This window comes from Mesoplodon mirus (assembly GCF_964341445.2).
Source record: "Mesoplodon mirus genome assembly, chromosome: 3".
Classification (NCBI taxonomy): domain Eukaryota; kingdom Metazoa; phylum Chordata; class Mammalia; order Artiodactyla; family Ziphiidae; genus Mesoplodon; species Mesoplodon mirus.
In genome coordinates, this window is record NC_138978.1 from 57,984,794 (window position 1) to 58,009,716 (window position 24,923).

Genomic DNA, 24,923 nt, shown 5'->3' on the forward strand with positions numbered 1-24,923 from the left:
TGAGTTAACTCATTTAACATTCATAGCAGTATGGAATAGGTACTATTATTATCATCACCACGTTGAAGACGAGAACCTGAAGCACAGAGGGACTATGATATTTGTCCACGGTCACTCAGCAGAGACAAGAAAAGCTGGAGCATGCACCCAGGCAGCCTGTACTCATCAGCACTGGCATTTACTGAACTTGCATAAATATTTCCTTTGTCTTTTTTTTAAACAGGAAGAGCCTTTTTCTAGCCTATCCTTTGGGAAGTAGTATGTTACAGCTAAACTTCCAGGGATCTGGGATGACTGAGGGAGTGCTTACCTGGGTCTGGACTGGTTGATGCAGGTTCCACTTTTGGCTCTGGCCAGCTGTGGGACATTGGGCCAGGAAGTTTCACCTCTCTGACTCCCATGTTTCTCATCTATAAAATGTTAAGGGGGGTAATTTCCAGGGCCCTTTCCAGCTGTCACATTCCTCACGTCTATGATTCTGTGATTAAGTTCCTGGAAGGTTTAAGTACTGATAAAAGTGCCATTAAGTTCTGTATACTCAGCACTGGCAGCCGTCTGTTACCTAAGATACCTGGGCCAAGCCGTTATGGGGTGGGGTTTGGGGGCAGGGTGGGTAGAACAGAAAAGGCTCCTTGTCTGGCAACTAACTGTTGTTCTGTAGACGACGGAAGACTGTTCAGCAATGTGCAGTGTCCTGAGATTCCTCTGATTTCTGGACCATGGTGTATTGAGGCCGACCATCAAAGACAGTTTTCTAACAAGAGAACCTTGTGCAGTAAGTTCCTCAGGCAAGTGACAGGAGATAATTGAGACAGGATTGAATGGGTCTCAGGCAGAGAAACTTGAGGACAGACCTATTTGGGCGATAAACTGGTTGACCCAAGGCCTCTCTGTCCATCATTCCTTGACCTCAGGTCAGAGTGATAGAAAGGGGAAAAGCTATCAAGGCAGCTGGGGACACTCCTGCTCTGAAGTCCTGAGAAGAATAAGTGACTGTTTGTCCCACATGGGTTAGTCATTCACCTGCCTGAAGGCAGAGGGCCACGAGCCTAGAGTCTAGGACCTGCTGGGACAGAATCTGGGCTACAAAGTCCTTGCCTTCAATGAGGTGACTGCTCATTATAAAATCCTAAAGCTAGGTTCTTAGAGGCTATTGCTGCAGCAATAATAACCACTGCCACTCATCGAGTGCTTGTTATATGCTAGGCTCTGGCCAAGAACTTTGAGGCCCATCATGGCAGAGACTGAGTCTTGGCTCGGCCATCCATTGTCTGTGTGACTGTGGGCAAGTCACTTACTCTTTTTTGCATTTCAATCTCTCGAACTGTATTATGAGGATAATCTATGTAAAAGTGCAAAGAGATGTAAAAATTTGTAATGACTTTTTTTTTTTAAACTGTCAATGGAAGATTCAGGAGCTAAATGTACACAAAGCACTAGGCAAACAGGAGGTATTCAATAAATGATTATCTATACTGTGGGCTTCTTGGTGTTCCTCTAGGCCAAGACTGACGGGTGTCTCTTTTTGCTCTTGCATCCTCATAGCCTAAAGAAGGGCCTGGAACCCAGCAGGTGCTCACCATTCCATATGATCAAAGGCCCTCTCCACAAGGTCATGAGTATTTGTGTTTCACAAAATTCATAACGCTTAACCAGGAGAAATGGACAAAAACATAATGTTAGTAGGAGACTTTAATGACCCCTTTGGCCGAGCAACCAGACAAAAAAATATGCAAAGACACAGAAGGCCTAAGAAACATAATATAAAGGTCAAATTGAGATAGTCACCTATCTCCACATTCTGAAGACAGAAAAACACCTTTCAAGAGACCAAGGGGACATTGACAAAAACTGACCACAGAGAAATCCTCAATACATCTTCATAAGGAAACAGTGCAGATGACATTGATTTCGATGTAGTGAAACTAGAAATTGAAGACAAAATGGGAAAACATAAACCACTTGGGTCAAAGAGAAACTCAGAAGGGAAATTGCATGATATCACTAAACGTTCTATTACCCGGGGTCACACAGCTAACAGTGGTAGAGCTGAGGCCGTTAGAATCTGGGTCTCCTAAGTTATTCAGCCACAAACCGGTTTGCGAAGCCCGACAAGTGTCCCTGAGCCTCGGTTTCCCTTTCTGTCAAATGGCCCCAAGGGCACGCTGGGCTCAAGTCCCACTGCAGGTTTGAGCTGTCGTGGGGCAGGGGAGGCGCGGGAGCAACGACTTTTGGGACGTCTGGGAGGGTGCGGGTGTTGAGAGGCAGCAGCAGAGGGCGCTGGGTCGCCGGCCTGGGCTCGCCTCTGCCATTGGTCGGGGCCCGGGCGCTGGGCTGGAGAGTTGGTGGAAAGTGACAAGTTGAGGGAGGCTGAGAGCAAGAGAGCGAGCGCGCAGAGCAGGCGGAGACGCCGCGGCCGCCACGGAGGGAGCCCCGGGACGGCAGCCACCGGGCGCAGGGCGCGCTCTTCTCAGAGCCCGAGCCGGCGAGACTCGCAGTCCGCGAGTGCGACCCCGACAGCCCGGGACTGAACTGGCCGTCCGGGACGCGGCGAGGCTGCAGCCAGAGGGCTGGGGAGGGACCGAGTTTACGGGGTCCTGAGCGGCCGGGCGGAGGCGAAGGAGCAGGTTAGAGGGAACAAAGAACTTCTCAGACGCCCCCGGCATCCTGTGGGGAGAGCGGCCGGGACGAGGTGGCCGGGACCCCGGGCAGAGCCCGTGGATGTTCTGCGCGCGGCCTGGGAGCCGCCGCCGCCGCCGCCGCCGCGAGAGGAGGAATGCACCGGCCGCGCCGCCGCGGGGCGCGCCCGCCGCTCCTGGCGCTTCTGGCCGCGCTGCTGCTGGCGGCGCGTGGGGCCGCTGCCCAAGGTAAGAGGAGCATCAGCCGGCTCGCGGGCCCGCTCGGCCCCGGCCACCCTCCCGCCGGCCCGCCCTGCGCTGGGCAGACAGGAAGCGTCGCGCCCGCCTCGGGGGGCGGCCGGCGCCCCGTCGGGGGTCTTGCCAGCGCGACTCCAGGCGCCGGGGAGGCAGGCGAGGGGATTCACCCGGGAGCCCCGCTGTGGGCCGGGGGTGCGCCCGGGGACTTCTTCCTCGGCGCCCAGCCGCAGTTGTCGGCGCTGACAGGAAGCGTGGAGGGGTTGGGGGTCGTGGGGCGATGGGATGCTTTTCGTCCCCCCCATCTCACGCCGGACCCCTAACGCACTCCAACCGGTGTTCAGGCAAGTCCATCCTGCTCCCAAATCGCAGACGCCTTGGAGAGCGTGGTCCAGAAGGGAGTTTGTATTTTCAGGGGTGCCTGCGAGAGCCCAGGCTGTCCGCAGACCGACCCAAACAAAAGCCCTGTCCTCCTGAGGCTCGGGCGGCCTCGCATCTCCACCATCCCCGGCTCGCCGGCCTTCTGTAGGGTCACGATGGAGGCCACAACATGTGCGCTGCCGCCGCCGCCACTTTGTGCAAAATGTGCTGTCAGAGGAGGCCTGCTGCTCCAGAGTGCGTGTGTGTGTGCGTGTGTGTGTGTGTGTTACAAACAAGGGGGGAAAAGACAGCTAATGCATACTTGATTTTGGTAATCTCCAAAGACAATCGCAACAGTTAGAGAAAGACTTCACCGAAAGCCAGAGCGTCTTAGCTCGCTGCGGGAAGCTGGGATCCTTGCTGCGTCTAAGCCGGTACACAATGAGAGGGAAGAGCCCGGCTGCGCCTGTGGAGACAGCCGATTCATTCTTTGGAGGTTGGAGGGGGAAAGTTGATTAAAGTCTCCAGGGTCTTGGGCCTCACTTTTAACATGCATCCCTTGAGGGGGTGCTGCAGCCCCTGGATTCTTCCCTCCCCCACTCGCAGCCCCAACCCATGCCCTTTTATCATGCATCTTTCATTTTTAAGTTAACGCTGTGCTTTAGGAAAAAAAGGCTCTGGGCTATTTAGCAGTTGAGGGGAAAAAATCTATTCGCTACATGGTCTATGACTGCAGAATTAGTTTAGACTAAAATCTAGCTAATATTTTTCGTAGTAGAAAACACCCTCTGGAAGGAAGTTGTGGGTGAATTTTGATTTCTTAGAGATGACTTTGGGGAGGTGGGAACCACATTTTCCGAGGATGATTCTGAAATTGATCCTGTAGTGTGGTTGGGCTAATCTGGAGGCTCCTCGGGGTAAATACAGCTCCTAATTGTAATTAAGATGTACATCAGCAGGGAGTGCACCTTCTTGATGAAAAATCCTAATGAAATGTAAACAGCTTGGTCACATGGATGTTTGCTTCGTTGATGCCAAACATCTGGTTCCATGCCACACACCTGGGTGAAAAGTAAAGAAGGGGCCATGCTGCCTAAAACATTGTAAACATCCTTCTGATGTCAGGTTGCCCGGTGAATTGAGGTGGAGATAACCAGGGTGATTCTAGCTAAGGCAAGGAAGGCTCCTAGCGTGGGGCCTTGATTACTTCGGTTATATCCTCTGTTCACTCTACTTCTACATAAGCTTTCAACGGTGGTTGCTTTTAGATCATGGGGGAGGGAGGGTACAGTGCACCTTTCCTTGGTTATCTGCCTTTAAATAAATGTACAGGCAATGATTTTGCTGAATGTAAGACAATTTTGTTATCAGCAGTCACCCAAATTGTGTCTTGTTTAATTGTCTACAGGCTTAAAAAAACTTTAAAAAAATTCCTCACAAATTTATTGTTTCTTTGTCTAAAAAGTATAAAAGCTGCCAGCTTTGGCCACTTCTTAGGTCGCATTTCTGTGGGACCTCCATGCGTATGAATTAAAATTGTTTCTTTTTCTCCCATGAAAATTTTTTTTTAAAGAAAGAGTATTGCCTATTCTGAGCTCTTCAATATTGAGCTAAAATCAGTTATTACTGTCTTATTTATTGTCTAATAAATCCCTTTCCATTTCTGTGAATGCTTGATATTTTCTCTGGGGAGAAGTCTTCTAGTGGAACTCAGATTTACCTTCTTGTCTGATCCAAGATTCTTAAGGTAACTCAGCCAGAGGCTCAGGAAATCAGACTAAGGGGAGATATGTTTCATTTATTTATTTATTTTAAAAGTGCTCAGCATTTCTCCCATCATTTCTCTATTTTGTTAGCCAGGAGGAGCAAACCTTTACATTTGCTTTTTCTGGTCTGTTCATTGTTTTCTCCCCATCTTCCTCTTACCAACCCGGAGCTAAACCTCTCTAAGAAGCTGAAGCCATGATAACTGTACCCAGAGCTCAGGGCCTTTAGAACCCAACTAGGCCTCTCAGAATCCTGTAGATTCTGTGGTTTGGCTGCTTGGAGTCAGAGGGGGGTGGCCTGCTACTGTTTGCTGTCATTTTGTAAACTTTCCAATGATGTTTTAATAGGTGCCTGTCCTGTCGGCTTCTAGAATCAGAATCTCTTGAGGGCAACAGGACTGTTAGCTTTCCTGGTGAAAACACTGGAGACCAAGTCATCCAGCTGCATCTTTATTAGAGACACCTGAAAATCCTGCCTGGGGGAGCCACACAGAGAGGCCTAATTGACAAGGGGTGTGGTCCAACTGCCTCTGGCAGTGTGTTGGGAATATTTAATTTTTAATATTGATTCAGTATACCTGATGGCTGTATTGCTATTCAGATACCTGGGATTATCTTTCTGGTATTTAGTTAGGAGTCCTTTTACAAACTTAACTTTGGTCTGTATTTTCCTCTCTCCATCTCCTGCATGGTGAGCATAGGCCTCAAATGAGACTTGAAAGTTTCTAAATGGTGTGTTACTTGCATTCATTAGTGTTCAATTTGGCTGTGGTTTGGTGGTACCACATACCCCATTTCAAATATTTTTGAAAATTTTACCCAGCATCCTATGGAGAAAGGAATGCTCTGTAGACTATATATGTATATAAAATGTACGTATATATCTATATAAATGGCATATGTTTATACACGTATATAGTAAGTGGGCCATAGATTTTTGTTGAATGAATGGAGAATAACTTTTTTGGTTGTATGTAAAATTGTTGTGTTATTTGCTTTTCCTAGTTAAAAACTCAACATGGCGTATTTTCAAGGATTTTTTTCCTTTTCTTGTCTCATCTTCTAGTATGAAGGGAGTATAGTAGAACTGAACAGTAGAGCTTAATGGTTATGAGCACAGGTGTTGGAGTTAACAGACATGGGTTTGAATCTTTTCTCTGCCACATACTGGGTATGGTGATTAGTTTTTCTCAGCCTTACCTGAGTGTTATGAGATCTCAGTGAAACCATGTATGGCAAGTACTGGGGAAGAGCACGCAGCCTAGAGGGTCTTAACTTGGGGTACCTGAAATTAAGGCTAGGAAACCCCCCAGAAATAATACACGAAATTTAATGTGCATATTTGTGTTTGTATGTTTCTAGCTATAATCTGATTTTTTAAGGAAACTGCAATCCCCCCAAAATAGGAACCATTGATTTGGAGTGTTTGGTGCTTGGGGCAGTGAGTTGCCTTCCTGGGTAGGTTGCAAAAGGTTGAGGGTTGGTTGCGGGGGGTCCTGGGCCTTAGCCCAGATCTGCACAATCCATGGGGCCTCTATCTCTCCTCACTTTCTGCTTTCTCTCCCACCAGGCCGCTGTTATTGGGCCTGAGAGAAGCTGAAGAATGGTGTCAAATCCTTTGACCTCTACCAGGAATGTATTTCCGTGAACCCAAGCATTCTGAGATGCTGGTGTTTGCACAATTTATTAAACAGACACTTGCATAATCCTTACAATAGGCCAGTCACCGTTCTAAGCATTTTGCAAGTATTAACTCACTGAATCCTCACAACAACCCTATGAGGGCGGTGGCATAATTAGCTCATTTTGATTTAGGCACAGAGAGGTTAAATGACTTTCTCAAGGTCACATGGCTAGGAAGTGGCGTTGCTGGCCTTACAGAGGCTGAGTTCACGCTCTTATCTAACTGTTGCCCTAGACAGTCTCTCCTGGTTTAAGTCTTAAAATTTACACTATTTTTATGTTATGTAGAAGCCAAAGGTGCCTTTTCCCCAGGTTTTCTAGGAGCAGCAAAGGGATGTTCTCTTAGCCATATCTAGGGGTTATAATAAATGATTGGAGACAGCTAATTTCAGTTTTCCTTCCCGTGCTGGAGTTGCCTGAGCAAGACCTGCTGTAACTCAGAGATAGACCGGAATGGCCTCTATAGTCTGCACTTGTGATCAGGAGGAATTATATTGTTGTAATGAACTGCACCTTGGATGCGGTTTGAGGAGTGTGTCTGGCAATTCCTTCCAACCAGCGATGAGATGTATTTTGATGAAGTGCCTCTGTATTTGCATCTTGGTGTACAACTTGGGGTGTAGGCTGAAAAGGGGTGATTTATTAGAGTGTTCTCTAGTGGGAGAGCTGGCTTGCCAACTCCAAGTTCCTGATGTGGGTCAGACCCTCGCAAATCCAGCCCCGTCTGGGAAACACTCAAGTCTCCGAGGCCTCTTTCTCAAACAGAAGAGCCTCAGCTTGGCCTTACCTAATCCCCAAGGTGCGTCAGGAGAGTCTGTTCTGTAGACAGACAGAAAGGAATAGTCTTCTATGATTCTGAGAAAGTTCTCTGGAGTTGAAGGGGGGGGGATGATGGGGTGGGGGCTTTGGGTTGGGGGAACTCTTCGAGATCCTTAACTAAATGCAGCTGCTTGTTACACGGAGCCTGACTTGCATGCCAGGAATATCTAAAAAGCTAACGAATACAAAATAAAAATAAACAGCAGTAAAAAGGCTCTCTCTTTGTTGCAGTAAGCTCGGTTGGGGTTTTCAGTTTGTTTAGGAATGGGATCATTGTGGCATCCACTTTATTTTGGTAAAGGCAGTGAAACGTGGATTGATGTTCTGTCATTGGGATGCTACCACCACCTGAACTTTTTCCTTCACGCCTCCCCCCTCAGAACGCCCAGGCATGAACAGCCACAGGGCCTGAGTCTCAAACTGTTGCCTCTGAGTGAATTACATTGAAAGAGGGTAGATAATTTAATGGGATAATGTTGGCAGGGCCAGCAAATTTCACACCCCATCTCTCACTAATAGAAAGGCAGTAGAAGGCTACAATATCCTCAGATGAAAAGGTTGTATAAAACGGTTCTGCTTAACAGTCACTGTCTGTCCATAAATAAGGTTCTGTAGAGTTTTGATCCAAAAGCTGTTATTAAATACTGATAAGCCAACCCTCATAATGTTTGGCCTGCTTACATTTCCTTTTTTTTTTTCTTCTCTCATAGCACCATAGATTTTTTTTTAAGAGGGGGAAGGGACCTAAAGATCAAGCAGTCCAAACTGTTTATTTTCTCAAGTATTTCTGTACAGAAAGGACCTTCTTTTATAACCGTTTAAAGAGGCGGTATGGAGTAACAGAAATGGAATGGGATTTGAACCTGATAGACTAGAGTTTGAATTGGGGCTTTGCTGCTTGCTGGCTGTGTGACCTTAGGCAAAGTTCTTTGACCTTCAGAGCCTCAGTTTCCTTCTCTGCAAAATGGGGATAACAGTAATATCTGACTCACAGGGTTTTTGTGAGAATTAGAGGAGATAATTGACATAAAGCACCTAACACAGTACCACAGACCTAGTAGCTGCTATCATCAGCAGGGTTTGCTGGAGAAATCAGAACAAGTGGTTCCAAAACAATGAGCATTGTGCTGTGAGATACAAACCAAGACTCAGAGAGCAGCAATTTTTTTCAAGATGGTAGGACCCTTCAGTGTTCTTTTTTACAGGGAGCATATAGATACTCTAGATGTGAGCAGGCCCAGGCTAGTGCTGGGGACCTGGACTGGAGAAGATTCCACAGGGCAATTTTGCAAAGCCTTAAAACAAAGGCTTTTTTCAGAACAGTGAACTCTTTGGGGAAGAGCAACCCCTCCCTGGTGCTTGGTGTAATTCCAGAATCCTGCAATGGGGAATGTTACATTTCAGGGACCTCCACTTGTAATCTGACCGTTTTTAGCTCCAATATCCAAATAATCTTGCTGAGCACAACTTGAAAGAGAAGGATAATGGCCGGAGGAAAGAATCCTGAGGTGCTCTGTTAGCCATTTAAAATTTCTGAGTACAAAAAAAAAAAGTTCACGTTACCCAAAGAGAGAAGAGTAAAGAAGTGTGTGGGAAGGGGGAGGGGAGATAAAAACGAACCCGGTCTAAAGACCAAGACCGGGTTTGTGGTTTTATTTTTATTTTTCAACAGTAAAGCTTGTCATTTAATGCATTTCAACTTACATTTGATTTATATTTATTATATGCAAGATATGGTGTTAGTACCCAGGAGTAAAACGTGATCACTGCCCTCAAGGAGAGATGGAGGAGGGACATTCTTACTTTTTAAAGAACATACTATGTGCCAGGCATAGTTCTTTATAGGTATTAGGTTTATATGTCCCAGCATCCCCTTGAGGTTGGACTTCTGACCCCATTTGTCAGATAAGGAAATCGAGGCTCAAGTATTGAGGTAAGCGTCTTAGCCAACCTCACAAAACTATTAAGTTGGGTTTGGCATTTGAACCTAGGTATTTGGACTCTCAAGTGTATGCTATTTCCACTGTCCTTGACGTGTAATTGGAGAGGCAAGATGAACAGATATGTACCTCCACATGCCAACTGGCTCTCCCATAAGTGAATTATAGGAAAGGGTCGTGAAAAAAGGACTTTGGGAACACAGGGGTAGAAGACATTAATTCTCACTCAGGGAATTGGAGGGTCAGAGGGAGAAATCCATGTCCTTCAGCGGCTTATTGTGAGGATGCAATGAGATAATGCATGGAAGATGCTCAGCATCCTGAGTGCTCAGCTGTAGTTCTGTAGCCAGAGAGAGGCCTGGTCAGGATTTATCTGCCTCGAAAGCCTGTGTGCTCTTAATTGTTCTGATGTGCTCCTTTTCAACAGGTGTGTGGTTTGTAGGAATAGTAAGTGGCTATGCAGCCCCCAAATAAAAGGGAACACAGTTTCTCTGGTATCTTCCCCACCTGCCCTAATCTAGATTTTTGGATTCAGCTCTGCTTTGGGCAGGGTGGGGAGGGTGGATCTGCACAGGCGTGAGTTTGGAGAGAATCATGAAGCCTAATCATAAACCATAACACTTCTGGAACTCTAGCCAGGACCTGCCATGTTCCTCATTCATTCTCTGATCATACATTTTTCTGTGCACTTATTCTGAGCCAAATATTTTCCTAGTCACTAGAGACATAAAGGTGAATAAGGCTAGGTCCTTCCCTTGGAGGGTTTTTCAAATGGCAGGCCTGTGGCAGAGATTGCTAGCTGATCATCAGATCTGTTTCATCTCTTCCTGGGCACATGGCTAGACTACATTTCCCAGGTCCCTTGCAGTTAAACTGAGGCCATGTGACTAAATATTAGCCAATGGAATGAGGTTGAAAGCAATGAGTGTCACCTGTACACCTGATCCATAAAAAACTTCCCACGCAGGATTGCTATGATCCTGTATGTGGGAACTCTAGAAGTCACGTGTTGAAGACACCACAAAATGGAAACAGCTTGGAACCCACCCTTAATGACTGCCCGGTGGAAGCCACCTGCCAGTCCCCACTTGTTTAGGTTTTATGTGAGTAAGAAATGAACTTCTGTTGTAGTGAAGGCTGAGATTTCAGGGCTTATCAGTTACAGCTGCTAATGTTATCTTAACATTATTTATATAACTAACATTTTATATCTGTCTATCTATCTATCTATCATATAGTTGTAAACCATAGTGCACCATGAGATGAATTTTGTGGGTCTGAATCACTATTTTTAGATAGAATAGAATAGGAAATATCAGAGTGCATTACATTAATCTGGTGAGTATTTTGGGAAACTTTAGCTTCAGTTTGGTATGTGCTGATTTGGGTTATTATTGAGCTCTCATGATCAAAAGTTTGAAAGTCACTGTTTTTCTGAAGGCATACAAGTCAACAGCTCTGTACAGCAGAGTGTGGTAGTTATGATAATAGTGGTAGAGTCCCAGTGCTATAGAGACTCAGTTAACGAGTGCCTAGGAAGCAGAAATGGCAAAAGGGGTTCATCTTTCCAGTCAATTTGTATTGGCTGCCTGTGGTGCAGTGTTGAAAAGGATTCTGAGGTTTCTTCCAGGGTCTCTGGGAGGGAATGCTGTGATCTGATAACAGCATCTGCCATGGGCTTGAAAGGATGAGTAGAGGCTCAGACCTAGCTTGCATCTGACCACTTTGCAGGGAGTCTGGGCTCCTTCCAGTGAATTCAACCCCTTCCCCAATTATTTATGGCACACAAACGGTGTCTGTAGCGCTGTGCTCAGCACTGTGGGGGTTCTAGAAGAACTATGACTAGCCCTTGTAGAGTTTACCTTTTAGGGGCAATAAAATAGACACTTGTGAAATAACTTTGCAGCCAGAGAGTGCACAGTTGGCAATTACAGATGCAGAATGCCTAGAAGAGAGCAGTCTTTCCGGAGGAAGTGGGATATGATACGAGCCGGAAAAGATGGGAAGGATTGAGATGGAGAGAGGAGAGGAGCTGGACATTATGCCCCTGCCCTGGTCTCCAGGGACTTGCCCAGGCTGTCCAGGCTTCTTCAACTGGGTCTTCACCCTGGGATGAAGCTGATCTTTGGGGATGGGAGAGTAATGAAGAGGAAAGAGGGCTTTGAGTGGTGCCTTCATGTTTTTTTTTTTTTTTTTTTTTTTTTTGCATATGAAAGGAGCAGGGGAAGGGAGGAAGAAGCAGGGTTTTACTGGAAGCCTGATAACTTATTTTTCTCTCCAAAAGAGTGTCCCAGAGACTTAAAAATCCAGTACATTTCAGGGCTGCTTGTCAAAGGTATCATGTATCTTATTCCCTCTGCTGCAGCAGTTTTGTTTTGTAGTGAAGGTTACTAAATCTCAGTCCACCTTTTGCCTGCGTGAAGAACATCATAATAGTTGAGTAATACACATCAAGAATCCTGTGTGCCAAGAAATATTTTAAGTTCTTTAACTATTTTAAGTTGAATTGTCTTCGGGGAAACCCTATGAGGTAGGCACTAATTATTAGCTCCATTTTCCAGATAAGAAAACTGAGGTACAGAGAAGGTAGGTAACTTGATCAGTATCAAACAGCAAGTTAAGTGGGAGAGCCAGGATTTGAACCTAGTTGTCCCGAGTCCGGGGCTTTGTCCTTGATCATTAGGCTATTTTACATCTCATTAAAAAAAAAAAAAAATGCGGGCTTCCCTGGTGCCGCAGTGGTTGAGAGTCTGCCTGCCGATGAAGGGGACACGGGTTCGTGCCCCAGTCCGAGAAGATCCCACATGCCGCGGAGCGGCTGGGCCCGTGAGCCATGGCCGCTGAGCCTGCGCGTCCGGAGCCTGTGCTCCGCAACGGGAGAAGCCACAACAGTGAGAGGCCCGCATACCGGAAAAAAAAAAAAAAATGCTACCTGATGATTCAGATTCTCTGTAAGATCCCAGTCAAATAGCTGAGTCAAAATAATTATAATTGAAGCCTCCATTTGTACAGGGCTTTGCAGCTTACAAAATTATTTCATGTATATTACCATTAACTTTTCAAATCTTCCAATGCAATAGAATTTCTTTCTTTCTCCCTTTTACAATTAGGCCTGTGAGGTTGGCAGTTCACCTAAAGTCACTGCAGCTGGTGGAGCCTGTCGGAAACCCAGCCTCTTTTTTTTTTTTTTTTTTTTGCCGTACGTGGGCCTCTCACTGTCGTGGCCTCTCCCGGCTACGGACGCGCAGGCTCAGCGGGCCATGGCTCACGGGCCTCGCCGCTCCGCGGCATGTGGGATCCTCCCGGATCGGGGCACAAACCCGTGTTCTTTGCATCGGGAGGCGGACTCTCAATCACTACGCCACCAGGGAAGCCCACCAAGGTTTTTTGACTTCAGGCCTTTAGTGCTTTCTGCTGTAAGCAACTGGGGGAATTCCCTGATGGTCCAGTGGTTAGGACTCTGTGCTTTCACTACCAAGAGTGCGAGTTCGATCCCTGGGCAGGGAACCTGCAAGCTGCGTGGCCAAAAAAAAAAATTAAGAAACTGGAATTTGTGACTCTATGTCTTGTCACTGCAGTTTTACCAGTAAATGAATTTGCCTGATTCTCCTCAAATCAGCTATGGTTTTTGGAAATAGTTGTGAGGCATTTGTGGGTGGAACCTGGAGCTAGGGTTCCTGAAATCTAAGAAAGTTCACTTGCAAATAGACTGAGAGAAGTTACTTAAAAACAAGGAGTTTCCTAAGTGGTTGGTGACTGCAGCTTGCAGTGGAGCCAGTAATAGAAGGGCTTTGGCATCAGAAGGTCTTGCTGTGAAACTGGGCTCACCATTTCTGGCCAGGTCAGCAAATGACTTGACCTCCCTGAGACTCACTTTTCTCACCTGTAAAACAGGAAGCATAACGGTGCCCACCTGCACAGGGTGGGGAGGACCATGGGAAGTGCACGTACAGTGCCTGGGTGGTGTTCAGTATGTGCTTGCAGCTACTCCTGTGAATTAAATGGAGAGCAGCAAGAGTGCACTGCTTCCTTTGAGATTTTCCCAGGACATGATGGAGCAACATTTCTAAACCTCAGAACCTTTCTTTTATAATATAATCATCCCTGGGGCAGACCTTCCTAGCACCTAGAGCTTTTAGGTTATAATTATATTAATATTTCTCCAGGATGGGGACCTTTCTTAAGCTTTGTGAAGATTGAACATCCTAAGGTAAGAACAGATCCTGCTGCCTGAAATCCTACATTTCCTGGAAGGCTCCTATCTGTTCTGCCAGGGAAATTGACACCATTTCCTGATGGGGTTAGGCATCCATCAAAGCAACTTATTTCACTTTTTCTCCACGAGAGAGATTATATCCTCACCTCTTAGATGTCACTCCGATCTGGTATGTCATAGTTTTTACATAATTTTCACATTTCCTGCAGAGGATTTGTTGTTTTTCTTTTCCCTACCTGAATGTTCAGTGTGATGAAAGTTAGTGCTTCTCCATATGGGCTCCCCTGAAAGGCGTGCCTGAAGAAAGTAGAGCTTAGTTCCGTGGTGGCTATTTACCTCCTTCCTTCAGAGAATTGCCGTGTGTCGTATAGGAACTTTCAGTCGCAAAATATTGCCTATTTGAGATTAGCTGTGTAGACTGCTGACAACAGGCAGTAACAATTTTTGACGATGTTCTTAATCTACTGGTGAGTTACCTTCTCTTTCTCTATGCTGCTCATAGCACTCTCTGCCCACTCACATCTGGTGTCCCTAAGCTAAGGAATCGAGTGCTTTGCTTGTGGCCAGGTAGTCTTCAGATGGTCAGAACCTGCAATGGGGGCCTCCCAGGGGCCACCTGGTAAAAGGCATCTCTCCTCCCCAGTGAGCAAGGGAGGATCTGAGCTGAGCATGCCCAGTTTGTTCTACCAGCTGTCGGCAAGTCACCATATCCGACTGTGCCTTGCAAGGAGTAGTTAAGTCAAGGGGCAGAGAGAGTCCAGCACTTCCAGCATTGATTGGTTTCCCTCCCCAAGATGAAAGTAATGCATTGCTCCCTTACACTGGCTGCAACTTGATTTTTTCTTAAAGGAGTAATTGTCAGATTTTACGGATGTGTTGGGATTAAAACTATATATACGTTAGTCAGAACGTTTTATAAATAACTCTCCTAACTCTCCGCCTCAGGGCTCAGGTTTAGAAAGTTTCTTGACCAGTCCAGGATGCTGGTGAAGGTGGCTTCCCTCAGACTCACGGAATCAAATCAACAGGCCAGTGGCTCTGTCTGCTGAGTGTTGGTGTAGAGGAGAGAAGGAAAGAAGGGACCTGGGAGGCACAGCTCCTTACCCGCCGAGTGACATGTCCTGTGTAAACTCCCAGGAAGTCACTGGCGATTCCACTTGGTTAAATATTTGTTTAGCAACTAAAGTGGATGCAGGAGAAATATATGGCTAGATTCCCTTCTGTAGGAAGTTTACTGTTTTTGTCAGGGAGACAAGATTGATATCCCCATATGGCATGAGAATAACTCATTGAATCAAACTTACTGTTCTGGCCTTCGTTTAGGCCCCTTTCTCTATCATGCAGCCTCTAGAATCTGTGTACTTAGCACCCTCCCTCCCCCCTCCACACATCTGGCTCAAGCTCTTTCCTGTCCATCTCTCCTCCCTGAAATCTTTTTTTTTTTTTTTTTTTTTTTTTGCGGTACACGGGTACCTCTCACTGTTGTGGCCTCTCCCGTTGCGGAGCACAGGCTCCGGATGCACAGGCTCAGCGGTCATGGCTCACGGGCCCAGCCGCTCCGCGGCATGTGGGATGTTCCCGGACCGGGGCACGAACCCGTGTCCCCTGCATCGGCAGGCGGACTCTCAACCACTCCGCCACCAGGGAAGCCCCTCCCTGAAATCTTGTTCTTCAACCCCCAGTGCTCCCACATTCAGGAGTCCACCCTTCTGCCCTTTTTTCCCCGGTGCCCTCACATTCAGCCAACATTCCCACACAAGCCTCCTAGGTCACACTCATTTATGCTGATTTAGCCCAAACCTCAATGTTAGTGGTGTCATAATAATCACCATCATTTATTGAGCGTCTACTACAGGCAACAGATCTAGCAAGGCATTCTGTATTTTGCGGTGGAATCCTATTATTTTGTCTTTCCAAAATTATTGCCCTGAATTAAACTTCCCTCCCCTTACTTCCTCCTTCTTCCCCTTTGTCAACTGGGAAAAGCAGCTGCTTTTGTCCACACTCCAGCCTTGTTATGGGGAGACTGCCAATCATAACCCCTGCCCACCAGCCTCACTATGATGGGCTAAACATAGTCCATCCCTGGGACTTAGGGGTAACCCCTTTAGGGTGGGGAAGCTGAGAGATGCCCTCAGCCATGTCTCTACCCCAGAACGAAGCCGGCGTGTAGGAGAGAATGACTTTGATATTCAGAGCAGGCGCTACTGAGAGGTGTGGCTGGGGTCCAGTCTCTCTTCCGTCTCTTCCAGAATTTCTGCTCAGAGCCCACAGACTCTGCTATGGGTGAGGTTATTGTGTCCTGACCATGCACACATCATACCTTGCTAATCCTCACAAGAAAATGAAGAGGTATTGTTTTTTTTAACCTAAAAGAAAACAATTTGAATGCTTTTTTTCTCATGAGAAAATATATGTCCACTAAAAACAAAATCAGAAATGTAATGCAAAAACAAAATTCGCCACAATCCTATCCCTCAGAGATAACCTCTGATAGTGTTTTGAATACACATGTGTTTATAAGAGGAGGTCACACTTTTATTCCCCAGAGAAACTGAGGCTCAGAGATATTACGTAACTTCCCGAGTGTCATAGAACCAGCCACTTTCCTTTCTACCCACTTCTTCATGAGCAGGGATCAGATCTTTGTTAGTTAACAACTGTCTAGTTGAGCATATTTTACTTGATAGGAAATCACCAAATATGGGTTGAGGGAATGCTAAAATCAATGTAATTAAGTGCCACGAGGAAGGTGCACACGGTAAGTTTTGTAGATCAAGGAGGAGAGAGGTGTGCATTGTTCAGAATTAGTGGGAGGGTTTCTGAAGGAGGTGGAGCTTGACATGGAGAGCCGATATTAATTTGCTTTTCTCCAATATGCAGTGTCCTGAGTGGTCCAAGCCAGCAAGCGGGGACACCTGAGCACTTCCCACTGCTAGGGTTGGGCACTGCCCAAGACATACTGATTACATTTGAGCTGTTCTGAAAATGCAAAAGGTCAAAATGAAAATGTGTCCATGGCAAAGAGGAAGAGAGGTATAGTATCCAGAAGGAAATTCATAGTGGTTGGTGCAATAAGAAATGAAAACCTAAAGACTTTGTCCTAAAGAAATTAAGTGGGGGAGGGAAAGGGTGAGGGTATCCCCAAACATATTATCAAGGAGCCTCTGACAGGGCTTTCAGGCGGGCCCTCCCAGTCTGTCTGCCGCCCCCTCTCGGGTGTCATGGGACCCCTTTGCAACACAGTGGCTTCTCTATGGGCTGTCCCCTCCCACAGAAACATCCTTCCCCAGCCCATCAGTCCTTCGGCTCTGGCTTAAACGTCACTTCCCTGACTGACCAGACTAGATTGGGTTCCCACCCTACTTGCTTTCATAGTACCCTGTATTTAAAAATATTCATCATAATGAGTTTTAATTAGGTATTTATTTGTGCAGTTATTATTTTTGTGGTATCTCCTCTATCACTGGATCAGGTAGGTGCCCCTTAGGGTCGGGTTTGAGTCTGCATCACAGCCAGCACAGTGCCTAGGGGCCACCTGAATCAACTCTACTTACTTTTACTAAGCTTTGTCCTTACTTCCTAGAGACTGGGAACATTCCAATGGGCTTTGCTATTACTATCTAGCAATTTGAAAAGGCATCTTTGAACAGCTGAAAATCTCAAGGCTATCTCTTCCAAATGATGAGGAATCTAACCCCATAAAAAGCCACTCTGGACTCAATCAAACCTGCTGTGGGCTCTATTTTGCAGGGGAGAAGTGGGCAGCCGAGAGCTGAGCTGTTTTCCCAAGATGGAAGATCTGTGATAACTCTGGGTTCCGCTGCCATAAATTAGGGTCACTCTGTCCTTAATTGGCAACAAATTAAAATTCTCCCTTAAGGTCCTCCTCTTTCTCTTCTTTCAAGTATGCTCTGATTGAGAGAAGATGTGGGAAATACTGGCAGCCTGCCACAGGGGAGAGAGCACAGTGCCTGAGGCCACAGGCAGGTCAGGGCTGTGAGGGCCGCCTGAGGGTGGGGGCGGCCAGGGATTCTTCCCTGACTGAGCATCCTTCTTCTCCCTCCCCTGGTCCCCTTTCTTGTCCTTCTGCTCTCCCCTCCCCTTTCTTTCTCCAGGAAATTTGAAAGTTCTCATTCCTAGGGAAATATCCCCTGGGGAGCTCTTACTTTCTCTTCTTTCTCTTAGTAAGCAGAGGGGAAAAATTCTCTAAATTTTGAACTCGCAAGTAATTTGGATGCAAATATGGCCAGAAAGGCCTGCGTGTCTTTGCATTTCCCACAGCACCTCATCTTAAATCCCTAGAACCATCTGCTTCAGGCCAGGCCTCCTTTCCTTCAAGCACGAGAGAGAAAAGAGAGCTTAACAAAAAACTTCAGTTGGGTTTCTTGGGGCGGGGGGCGGTAGTGAAGGAGAAAGGCCTGGCTGTTTTATTTCTTGCCCTGCTGGGTGGCTTTCAGGGGGTTAGTTGGTCCACATGCACACGGAGGTCTGCTGGGAGTCAGGAACTTGGTCGGGGCCTGGGGCTCCAGGCACTTCTCCTGGGAGCTTGTCTTGTGGCTGGCCTTGAAAGCTGATGGCTGTGAAGTAAGGCAGGGGCACAGGTCCTGGAAGTGTGGGGGATAGAGCAGCTAAGCAAGGCGCTGGGTTGGATTGGCAGAGGAGGGAGTCAGGAAAGGTGTCTTGGTGGGGGGGCAGTGCTCCGCTAGAAAACGTGTCTGGGAGGCCCTAAAACAATAACCCATAATGCATTTTTTATATTATTGATAATAATAGATGGGTTTATTTTGACAAATGTGTTTACAAAAGTCTACCTTCTGTGATATCTGGTGCTCGACTAGGTGATAAAAGCCATTTCCCGGGCCCCTCTCTGTAAGCCAGCCCTTCTCAGGAACCTCAGTTGCTCCATCATGGCCAGAACAACTCAGAGGGAGGCTGAGACCCACCACATTTAAGTGCCGGATGGAGATAGAGCTCAGGAGCCAGCCCAGGCCTCTGCCTCTCTGGAAAGTTGCTCTGCTCTGAGGTCTGGGGTCTCAGTTTCTTCATCTCTGCAGTGGGGATTATAACTCCATCCCTGAAGATTATGGAAGACTAAAGGAGATGAAGAAAGTAAAAATATATTGTAAACTTTAAAGTCTTATCTGAGATTGAAGGGTCAGATAGCAAGCAAGACTTTGTCTCCATTCCTTGGTGAATGGATCCAGGAGGTTTCCTTTATTCACTCAACAAATATTTATGTGGCTGGCGTTGTTTTAGATGCCAGGGGTGAAGCAGTGAGTAAAACAAAGACCCTATTCAGGAGGGAGTCTGACAATAAAGAAATAAATGCTTTATCAGGTGAGAGAAAGTGCTAAGAAAAATGAAACAGAGTAAAAGAACTTGTGATGGGGTGAGTGATGGGGTGGGGTGGGCACTGTTGTATAGGGTGGTAGGGAAGGCTCTATAATAAAGCGTCTCTTGAGCAGAGACCTGCAGGAGGGGAAGGAATGAGCACGGTGGCTGTGTGTGTGTTTGGTGGGGGAGGGATGACATCCAGGAGGGGACAAGCGTGTACAAAAGCCTTGGAGTGGCAGTGTGTTCTCAATGAACAATCCAACAGCAATTGCTTCTATTACCACTAGTAACATTTGTGTGCCAGGCAATATTCAAGCATCACTTAACAATGACGCCATTAGGTACCCCCTATTATTATATGCATTTCTTAGATGAGGAAACTAAGGCATCCTCAGCAACAAGTCAAGCATTCAGATAACTGGGGAAGAAGAAGTAGCTCTCATTTATATGAGCGTGTATGAGGCAGCCCTGCACAGAGGAAAGACTGCATGGTTTGGAGAGAAAAGAAATCTGGATTTGGGCCTGGCCTGCCACTCATCTGCTGTGCAATTTTGGGCAAGGTGCTTAACCTCTCTGGGCCTCAGTTTCCTGATTTGTAAAATGGGCTGATAAAATCTCAGGATTGCTATGTATATTGAGAAATACGTATATTGTTACATATATTGTATATGGTGAAATGATGTTGCGAACTGCATATCACCATGCATAACACCATGAAAATGTTCCATTATTATTATTATTATTATTACTACTACTACACTAGTGTACCAATTCTCCTTCCTAGCCTCTTGAAAAGAGAGTGAATGAGAGAGAAATAGAAGCTTGCAACTTATATAATTTCCTCTGTTCTTTCTCTGAATTTTCATTTTCTGCTGATGTCTTCGATGGTGAATCAATTACAGTATCCAATAGAATTGGCAGGCATTTTTCCTGAAAGACTAAGGAACGATGAGGTGAAGTTGGTGGCGAGGCTTCTCACATACCTAAAGAAATCACTTGAGGTCCTAGAACTTCCAGTCCACTGTCTTCCATAATCCCAGGCTTCTTGTCATCCCCAAACCTAGAATTTTATGGCAGTTTTCTCTAATTTTGCATTGTGTTGATAGTAGGTGCTCAATAACTTTTAAGTAAGTGACCCTAAATAACTGTACCTTTAAAAATTATTCTGTGCCTTTGTTAGAGAGTCCTGTGGGATGAATGGGTAAATCCCCGGGGGATTTGGAGAGATGAGTATTATTATTTGGGGCTGTAGAATGGGAAAGCTGAGGAGAAGGAACTTATCTCAAATCGAATAATTGCTGGTGAGCCTGGGTACCCACTTTTATTTCTGGTGAGGATTGCTTTGCTTCCACAACTATGGCGGTGGGCCAGTAAGTTCATTTGTTTGTCAACTGATTGAACACCTGCTCTGGTCCAGGCACAGTGCCAGATGTTGGGAATTTGCTCTCGGGAATGCTCTTAGGACATGCTCAGGATATGATCTCTAACTTGAGTGCTTGCTGCTGTCCTCCTTGGTACCTCCAGACAATGCAGAGGTGGTGGTTGCTTCACTGTCACCTGCTGACGACTGGTAGGTGTGCACCCATCCAGTTGGCATCACATCTGATAGTGCCTGTGATCACACCCGAGTTGTGCAGTCTGCGTTTTATTTCCCCCAGCGTGGCAGTGGCTTCCTGTGATAAGCTCTATCTTGGCTGTGATGCGTCCTTCCCTGGGGTTGGGATAACAGCCTCCTGGGGATGGTGGCTAATCTCAGGAGAAACGGAGCCCCAGGGAAAGAATGCTGTCTCTCACTGTGTGCACCTAGGATTAGGCAGAGCTGCCGCTAATGCAATTAGGTAAGGGCGAGGACTGATTGCGGGGACAGGAAGCATGGGGGGTGAGCCTCCTGTTTGCCCCATGAAGGCCTTCCTCACTGTCATAGCTTCTTATAGTTAAAGGGGCCCCTGAGAAAGTGAAATGAGACAAAAGTCAAAATACTGGCCTGGGAGTCAGGTAAACCCATTCAGCTCACCGTGACCTTGGGCAAACCTCAAAGCCCCAGTTTCCCCATCTATAAAACAGGTGCTAATCATATCTACCTCATGGCCTTCGGTGAGGATGAGCTAACACACTGCTCCCGGATGCCTGGCAAGTACTGAGCCCACACAGTAAACATCAATAGCTCTGAGGTCGGATTGCCATGTTATAGGTGAGAAGCCTACGTCAGCCAACGCTGACGTTGGTCAGAATTAACTCCCTAAAATTCCTCAGTGCTGGAGTCTGGAGTGGAACTCAGCTTTCCTGCCCTCCAGCACTGGGCCATGAACGAACAAATCTCCTTCTCTGCCCGGTGGGGTGGTGGCCCACCAGCCCTGCTCCCTGGCCTGGAGGCAGGGAATGAGGAGGGACTGGGGTAGGTCTGCCACGGACGGCAGAGGCTGGAGAGGCTCTGTCCAGCTGGACCGCTAACTGGGACACCGCATCCCTTGAAGGTTGAGCTGAATTTCCTCATCTGTAAAATAAGATGGCTTGACTGCCCCTTCCAGCTCTAAAACCTTTTTAAGATGCCTACTGGAAGAAGCAGAGAGCCAGAAGGGAGAAGTGGAGGAAACATACCAATATTATCTGATAAAAGAGCTAGCATTTTCTAAATCCTGACTACTCGCCAGGGATTGTGCTGGGCGCCGGGGATACATCAGGAGCAAAACATGATCCATTTTCTAGGGGCTCCTGGACGTCGAACCTGTGGCGGTGGGCAGAGGGGATGCGGAGAGACGACTAACCAGAGGAATTAGAATCCGTCTTGGTTTATGCCTTAAGACAAATATGAACGGTGCGGGCTTCCCTGGTGGCGCAGTGGTTGACAGTCCGCCTGCCGATGCAGGGGACACGGGTTCGTGTCCCGGCCCGGGAAGATCCCACATGCCGCGGAGTGGCTGGGCCCGTGAGCCATGGCCGCTGAGCCTGCGCGTCCGGAGCCTGTGCTCCACAACGGGAGAGGCTACAACAGTGAGAGGCCCGCGTACCGCAAAAAAAAAAAAAAAAAAAAAAATATATATATATATATATGAACGGTGAGTGGTGGCCCCCAGACGAGGCTGTCATTTGCTGTCATGAGGCTGCCTGTACATGTGCAGTACCGTCAGAACACTGGCCCCGATGGTGTACAGTGAAGGGGAGCCAGAGCCCTTCGTGCCAGGAAGGGGAGTTTGTGGTTGAAAGGGCAGGTTCAGGAAGGTTGAGTGGGAGGGTTGGCAGCCAGGCCAGAGCTCCATGGGGCTGATGGATTACATTCCTCCAGTGAGAAACCATCAGAAGCCCCACTGAGAGGAGCTCTTGCGGCTCCTGGCTTTGGAGCTTTGCTGCTGTTTCTTCTTTTAAGGGGGAAAATTAGTTTTACCTTTAAGTGTTGCCTTTCTGTCCTCTTGGTTTCCTAAGTGTGGCAAGACCCAAACCCAAAGTATTTGCACTAAACTTGTTAATTTTAACCAAGTGGTAGAATATAATCAGAATGTGAGACAGCCGAAATGCTGCCAATTTTTCTTCCCTTTGAGGTTATGTTTTCTGTCCTTTTAAACAAAGTTCTGTTGAAAACCTGGCGAACGTGTGACTCTAGGTGGTGGATGCGACACTTTCATGGACCTACTATGTACTTGGGCCTGTGCTAAGTAATTTCATGGAGCAAGATTTCTCGAACTCTTCAGATTGTTAAAATACAGTTGAAAGCCCCAGGAGGCTTGTGAGTGATTTCTGAATGGTGGGAGGGCGGGGGAGGCTTTAAAGCCATCCTGTTTGAACACTTAGGCTGCTAAGTGCAACTCTTCAAACACTTCATGTGCCTTAAATGGTCCAGTGCAAAGGATATTCAGGGACATAAAATCCCTGCTGGGGGCTTCCCTGGTGGCGCAGTGGTTGAGAGTCCGCCTGCCGATGCAGGGGACACGGGTTCATGCCCTGGTCCGGGAAGATCCCACATGCCGCGGAGTGGCTGGGCCCGTGAGCCATGGCCGCTGAGCCTGCGCATCCGGAGCCTATGCTCCGCAATGGGAGAAGCCACAGCAGTGAGAGGCCCGCGTACCGGAAAAAAAAATCGCTGCTGGTATTGGGATAAAAACCCCTTAACTCCTCCCTAAATGTTGATTTAGAATAATAGCTTGTTTTGAACTGTCTCCCAGTAAATTAATTTTTAATTTAGAAAAGTACCTCTAGGGAAAACTTAGAGAGTATATAGGTACAGACAATTTTAGAGACATGGGTTAGCTGATCAGAAGTGTGTCTTTAAAGAAATCAAAAAAGGGGAAAAAGGTAAAGACATTAATTAGAATGTGGCTCTCCACCCCAACAGATTAACCCACTGACACAGATTATTTTGAGTATCTTTCGTTTGTATGACTCTGAGCTGGAAACTGAGGGAGAGACTATGATTTAGCCTCTGTCCTCTAGGGAATGTGTGTGTGTGTGTGCACGCGTGTGTGTGTCTATTTATTTATATGTGTGTGTGTGGTGTAAGAAAATGAGATTTTTTTAGAAACTTGTTTTTTGGGGAGGGAGAAAGGATGACATTAGGGCATAGCAGAAAGAGCTCTGGCCTAAAAGTCAACAAACTTGAATTCCTCTCCTAGCCCTGCCTTTAACTAGCTGTGTGACTGCAGATAAGACATTTGCCTTCTCTGATCCTCAAGTTCTCTTCTCAAAGCAGTGGGACTGGACCCTCCTCTGTGGACCAGCAGCATCTGTGTCACCTGGGAGCTTGTTAGGTAGGAATGGAGAGCCTAAGTCTCTTCTCCAGAAGTATTGGATCAGAATCTGTATTTTAATAAGATCCCCAGGTGATTTGTATGCAAATTAAAATTGAATAAGCATTGCTTTAAAGAACGATTCCTGTTCTAATATTCTAGTATTTTGTATTTTTTCCTAATATATAGTAAAATCCAATTATGAAGAGTTTACTCAGGACTGGGCCAAGCATTTTTACCCTGCAAAAGTGTACTCTGTGAGAAAAAAAGATTTAAAGGCAGAAACATGGGCAAATAGTTATCTATTCAGCTCCCAAAGCTGTATATACATATTTCTCTTTTTGCCTTGTATTTTACGTCTTGGTAGCATGGTCAGAGCAGTGGGAGAGGGGAAGAGGAGCTGGGAAGTCAAGGTGATTGAAGGTGGGGTTTGGGTTGGCAATGGATTGGACCTTCTGAGCTGGCAGGTGGCACATAGCACTCAGCTCAGGTCCTCAGAATCATCCTAAGGGTTCTGAGAATCAAGAATCATCAATGATTGCAAAATAATATTTCATAGTTTTCAAGCACCGCATATGAATGGTGCTCTGATGAACTGAATAAAAATTTGTAGTGACTTTTGATATTCCATATTTTCCTAATTAATTGATACTAAATGTTAAACCGATTAGATGGGAGGGGGAGTCTCCATGATTTTTTGCATTAAAAGGAGTCTTCTTACTTGAAACTGTTGGCAACTACTGGAATAGGGGATAATAATTGATAACAATATGATGAAAATAACTAACAAACATTGAGAACTTTCTAGATACCAGGCATTGTGCCTTACAAAGAAGGACCTTAGTTATCTGCTAATAAATTTATGGATAAGGAAACTGCAGCTCAGAGTGGTGTGATGATTTGTTTCAAGTCATACCTTGAGGGAGTGATGGGTAGACCTAGGACTAGACCTCAGGTGTCTGGGCTGTCGGCCAGGTTTATATCTGCTGTGCTAGACTTTGTGGCTTGTCCATCTAATGCGCTGGGGTAGCACATGCAGGAATGTTGAGTGGAGAGGAGGACATTCTCCTGCATTCCTGCTGTAGGAGTCAGAGACTGGCAGAGTCAGGAGGACCTCTGGGCATCTGGGCCACTCACTGTATTTACAGGTGAGCACACCTGGCCCAGCAAGGGAAAGGGACTTGTTCAAGGTCAAACAAGTAGTTGGGTTT

The 24,923-nt window shown here is 46.5% G+C and overlaps 1 protein-coding gene across 3 annotated transcripts in view; it reads left to right on the forward strand.

The window, feature by feature from the left end:
• Positions 1–2,641: 2,641 nt before the first annotated feature.
• ROR1 (receptor tyrosine kinase like orphan receptor 1) overlaps positions 2,642–24,923 on the forward strand; it is a gene marked incomplete at its 5' end in the record, with an annotated part of 425,624 nt that continues 403,342 nt past the window's right edge. For 2 of the 3 annotated variants that reach the window (XM_082613673.1, XM_082613672.1), the window contains one exon: positions 2,777–2,867. In XM_082613673.1, the coding sequence (XP_082469799.1) occupies positions 2,777–2,867 (91 nt within the window). Of the gene's footprint in view, positions 2,868–24,923 lie in introns of all 3 variants that reach the window. The other variant, XM_082613671.1, reaches the window with a different exon arrangement.